The following is a 5,609-nucleotide window of genomic DNA, read 5'->3' on the forward strand; positions in this document are numbered from 1 at the left end:
GCTCTTCAACTTGCGCAAGAAGATGATGGACAGCTGGATAGCTTCTTTGGTCGGTACTGTTTCTTCGCCAGAAAGCAGTCGTCGCGCGCTGTGTCTGTCAGTTTGGCTCTTGTCCCCATTGTAGTATTGCGTGCAGTGTTCATTTTTTCTTGATGGACGAGAAACATCGTTGCACTTTTTCAGATGAGCGAATGGAGCGATGAACACACAATACATAATAAGGGCGCGGACAAAGGAAAACTCTGAAATAAATCAGTAGCAAGCTTCCGTTGGAACCCTGCCGTTCACATGATGCCATGTACTGCAGTGTAGTGTAAATAGTTAACTGAATTGGTGTAGTGCAAAGGGGGTTTTGAGACAGAATTAATTCAAGTGCCATGTACCGTGGGTTGATTAGATAAAACGGCAGAGTGTTTTCTGCAAAAGTGCAGGCGATGACCGTTCCAACCACTTGGCTGCCATTTGTCACGCTGTGATAGGCCGGGGATCAAATCGTCACATCCGGTGCAAGTTGGGGTATGGTGAAGTTGCATTTTACAAGTTTGGGACTAAATCATCACATCTCATGCAAGTTAGGGTACCTGAGGTGCTTTTACCTCTTGTCATGTTGGTATGCTCACTCTGCTACTCAACTAAATTTGAGGTAATAGCACCCGAGGTACCCTAACTTACACATAATGTGGCAATTTAGTCTCAAACTTGCAAAACTTGACTCCACAATACCCCAACTTGCACCTCATGTGATGATTTAGTCCCAGGTCAATCACAGCTCGACAATTGGCAGCCAGGTGGCTGGACCGGTCAGCGCACACACTTTTGCACAAAATCTCCTGCCGTTTCCTTTTATGGTTTTATCAACCCGCAGTATAGCACACCTGAATGAAATCTGTCATGGTTTGCCATCCAAAAATTAGGCAATGCAGGGGACAAATACCTGCAGCAGACGCCGTCCGTCCATCGCTCTCGCCTCTCCGAACCATGCGGACACCACGGTCAGCTGACTGACACAATCGTCGTCATCGTCTTCACTTGTCACATCAAATCACCGGCCAGATCAGTTGAGCAGAGCGGAGCAGAGCAGCCAGCCGGGCAAGAGCAGCCTTCTCCATCGTCCATCCATGGGCAAGAGATGGAATAGAAGAATAGAAGAACCTCCGCTGCCACTAATCCACCTCAAAACATGTTCTCATCAGCCAGCAGTAGGCTACCCCTCGGCTTGCTTTGCTGCTGCTGCAATGCTGGCCCTGGCACGACAACAGAGGACCACACATACCAGCAGGAATCCTGATGCTCCGTGATCAGCAACGGCGAGGCGTAGTAATATTCCAACATGCTCTGCATTGCTGGTGTGTCACGCACAACAGATCCTCATAGCCTCCCTTCCCTCCCTGCACTTGGACTCGTGGGGTTCAGTCGGCGGCTTCTTCATGTGCGCGCCCATCTCGCCCAGCATCGACATCACCACTGCGCCATCTTCAGTGCCAAGGCGGGTCTCTGGTTCACTTGATCCCCCTACAAGGCTCAGCCCCACGTCCTTCTCAACGCCGTTCTCCTTCATCGCCTCCCTCACTTTCTCCACGTCGTCCCACCTTCCTTCCGCCGCGTAGATGTTCGAGAGGAGCACGTACGGGCCGACCTCCGCCGGCTTCATCTCGATCAGCTTCTTCCCGACAAACTCCCCGAGCTTGGAGCCATTATGCATCTGAGAGGCCGAGACCATGGCACCCCACAACGCGGGGGACGCCTTGCCTTGTAAATTCTGGATGAGGTTCTCCGAGCCTGTGAGCAGCCCGGCACGGTCGAGGAGGTCCATCATGCACCCGAAGTGCTCGGCCTTGGGCTCGATGCCGTAGAGCCTGACCATCCTGTCGAAGCACCACCAGCCCTCGAGCACCAGGCCGCCATAGGCGCAGGTACTCAGGACGCAGACAAAGGTCGTCTCGTTCGGCCTAGGCCCGCTCCTCTCCATCTCCAGGAACAGCTCGAGCGCCTTCTCGCTCTGCTTGTGCAGCCCGTAACCGATGATCATCGAGTTCCAGGACGGAACACTTCTTTCAGTCATCAAGTCGAAGATCTCCCTCGCCGTCTCCATCAGATTCCGACAGATTTAATTCAAGTGTGCTATACTGCGGGTTGATAAAAGGAAACATCAGGGGGTTTTGTGCAAAAGTGTGTGCGCTGATTGGTCCAGCCATCTAGCTGCCAATTGTCGACCTGTGATTGGCCTGGGACTAAATCATCACATGAGGTGCAAATTGGGGTATGATGGAGTCAAGTTTTGTAAGTTTGGGACTAAAGCATCACATTCTGTACAAGTTAGGGTACCTGAAAGTGCTATTACCTCATTAAATTTCAGGCTAGCGACTATCTGCGATTGTTGAGCCCCAAAAAAGGCATGCCGATGAAATTCAATTGCCTAGCTGAAGTGGACATTAGAACAAAGGCATTGTCAGGTGATAGAGATGATAAAACACTTGTTGATGGATGTTTCGACCTAATCGAGGCCGGTCTACTTTCAACATGCTTTCTAGAATAAAAATGGAAGGTGAACATGGGGCCCTTGTTTTTAATCTTATCATATTGCGAGTTTGCAACAAAGTGTAGAGGCGACCATACATATGAACTTTTTGGAAGTGTCTGGAGATGAGTTTGATATAAAGATGTGCCATTTGGAAGAGCTTGTATGCATTCATATATATACGATGAACAATGCGAGTGCAATAGGTTCGTCTCTTCAGCTGGGAAATATTCACAATATTTTGTAGCAGCTGTGCAGATGGATGACACACTGTTATTTAATTTTATGGAGTGGAGTATGCCAATTTCATTCAAATCAGCACTTAGTGAAGAAAAGGAATATTACTTCGGTAATAGTGCTATGGGAACTTTGAAGAGAACAAAACTTATGCTGGTTGATGTAATTTCTTTTGCAGGCATTGATGTACTGTACTATTTTGTCATGTCTTGCGAACTACTCCTTCCGTCCCATAATATAAGAACATTTTTTACACTAGTAAACGCTCTTATATTATGGGACGGAGGGAGTACTATACATGTTAAATCAACATAGGGGAAACAAGTACCAGAAGACTCGCTACATACCTAAACTTTAATCAAAATTCTTCCAAGAGCTCAGTTTGCAAGTCATTTATTCGAGTTTAACATTTTCTTTTGGTTTTTCTTCAACTTCTTACTTAAGTTTTTATTTCGAAAAGGAGGTTGACCCCCGGCCTCTGCCTCCAAGGGATGCATACGGCCTCAACTTCTTACTTAAGTGGTCAACCTATACAGTATTTAAATACTTTAGGTATGAAATAATCTCCCGCAAAAACAAATGTATGTAACAATAAGCCAGATCCGTTTCCCACTAAGAACTGACGTATGAAACCATTTCTGGAATTCTTCGGTCAGCGAAAAATGAAAGTTTTATCTCCAATCCTTGTACCATGCAATTGTTTCAAAGTTGCATTGAACTTACCAACTCCCATTTAATATACTACCTCCGTTTCAGTTTACAAGTCTTACGCGTATATCTAGGTTGTCAATTTTATCATCTTAATATAAACTATATAACACAAAAATTATATGGTTTGAAAATAGAACATCTGAAGTTTTTATTGGTATATATTTTTTAATATATGACTTGTATTAGGTTGGTCAAATTGACGACCTAGAAGCACACGCACGCCTGTAAACTAAGAGAGAGGTAGTAGTAAAGATATGTAACTTTCTAAAATAAATCTCAGCGTTTCAGAGAATAATGTTTTTTTCTTTTAAAAAAGCTACATGGAAGCAAGCCCTCTTCCTCGATCCTCCCTCCACCACCGGCCGCCGCTACCGACTTTGCTCAATCTCGAGCTGCTCGTTCTCTCCTCTCCCCCGACGACCAGCGCAGGAGATAGAAGATAAGAGAGGAGGGAAAGGGAGAGGGAGAGAGAGAAGGAAGGAGAGGAGGGAGAAAGAGAGAGGAAAGAGAAGAGGGAGGTACGATGGCGGACGGGGTAGGTTCACCGGCCGGCACCGGCGAGGTCGGGCGTGGTCTCCCGGTCGGTGGTGGCTCGATCCGCTCCTGGATCGGGGGCCTCCCGTCCGCACCGCAGCACCGCCGGCATGGAGGCCCGGGCTCGGGCAGCCACTGCCCTCCTTCTCTCTATTGTTCACTGCTTGCAGATTCCTTTCATCTTGTGCTTTATTCTCATATGTGTTTCCCATCTCGCAGATCATGGGGAAGTGAGTGGGCGGATCATCCTTGTTTGCTAACCCTGCACGTGGTAATCCTCTTCGTTTCATCGAAACTCGTCTTTGTCCGGCATTCAGTTGCGGTTCTTGTCGCCTTATTCAGGTGTAATATGACTGATTTGTTTCTTTTGATTTGGTGACGTTTCTGTGTTCGTCGGTTGCTGCTCACCACTTGTTTGTGTTTATGCATCGCCAGAATATTCGTCTGTTCTAATAGTGTTGCTTTGTTGGTTAGGCATCCTGCTCGTTGGTGATTGGGTTCTCGGGTTAGCTCGTGTTTCTCATCCAGGTATGCCTACGCACAATTTTCACGCCTTTCCCTTCACATGATGATCCTGATGCTGTTCATATTGTTACTGGATCCCACGATTAAATTCCTTTAGTACTATTAGTAGGTGCGCACGATATGAGCTCAAATGATCATGCCCACGATATGAGCTTAAATGATCCTGTCCATGATATGAGCTCAACTGATCCTGCCGCGGATCGTGCTGCTGCACGTGACCGTTCTGTGGCTCGGTGGCGCAACGGAGTCTCAGCGCGAATCGCACTGTTTCAGGGTTCGTGCTTATTTGGTTTCATGATCTGTCTTCCTTGCTTGCTCGCCTGCCTTTACACTATGTTTGACCTTTCTGATTGTCGTTGATTTGTATTCGTTTAGATGCGTTTAGTGCCGGGCGTGCTACTTCCTCTGTCCCTGCAAACACGCTGTTTGTAGGTGCGTGTACCACACTTTGACACAACCAGGCTTCGCCTTCCACAATTTAAGAACGATCTTAACATGAGTGGCACAGTAGGTGGCGGTTACTTCCCGGTTGTCTCAGCTGCTTATAGCAGCGTTAGGCGTCAACAGCGAATGCGAAAGAGAAAGTTCCGTAAATGGGTTTCTTCAGGTGTGTTTTCATTTCCTTGTCTTTGTGCCCGCTTAAAAAATATAGAATACCTTAGTCAAACTGCAGTGAATAAAAGCTTTCTGTTGATTTGAAGGATGCCCATACCCAACTACATTGACATCTCGATCTTTGTTCTGTCCAGAATACACTGAATTCTTAAAAGGTATAGAAACAATTCAGACTAAAACATGTTAAATGATCTGTGTGCACCTCTGGTGTCTCGTCTTTGCAGCCACACATAGGAAGAGATCATATCACGATGCACTTAAATACCGTTGCCAATTCTATGGTGCCGTGTTTTGGTTCCAGGAGAGATGCAAGGCTGAATCCTCTGTGATTGAGCGCCGTATCCTATACAGCTTGTGCTGTAAGGGTGGTAAGGTCAAAATACCAGCTTTTAAACCCCCCCCCCCTCCTCTCCTATCAGAGCTTTTTAGATTCAATGGTGACTCACAGTGCAAGCACTTCTTGGATAGA

At 46.8% G+C, this 5,609-nt stretch overlaps 1 protein-coding gene across 17 annotated transcripts in view; it reads left to right on the forward strand.

Moving 5' to 3' along the window:
- The first annotated feature begins 3,794 nt into the window (after window positions 1-3,794).
- The window catches only part of LOC119301975, a 4,133-nt gene continuing 2,318 nt past the window's right edge, over window positions 3,795-5,609 (forward strand). For 6 of the 17 annotated variants that reach the window (XR_005147276.1, XR_005147270.1, XR_005147275.1 and 3 more), the window contains exons 1-2: window positions 3,795-4,271; window positions 4,475-4,528. Coding sequence is in view for 8 of the 17 variants with exons in the window: in XM_037578986.1 (XP_037434883.1) it covers window positions 4,646-4,799; window positions 4,901-4,957; window positions 5,037-5,132 (307 nt within the window). In the remaining 9 variants the exon portion in view is untranslated. Of the gene's footprint in view, window positions 4,343-4,474; window positions 4,529-4,631; window positions 4,800-4,900; window positions 4,958-5,036; window positions 5,133-5,609 lie in introns of all 17 variants that reach the window. The other 11 variants (XR_005147271.1, XM_037578989.1, XM_037578990.1 and 8 more) reach the window with 7 other exon arrangements.

The sequence above is a fragment of the Triticum dicoccoides genome, chromosome 5A (assembly GCF_002162155.2).
Source record: "Triticum dicoccoides isolate Atlit2015 ecotype Zavitan chromosome 5A, WEW_v2.0, whole genome shotgun sequence".
NCBI lineage: Eukaryota > Viridiplantae > Streptophyta > Magnoliopsida > Poales > Poaceae > Triticum > Triticum dicoccoides.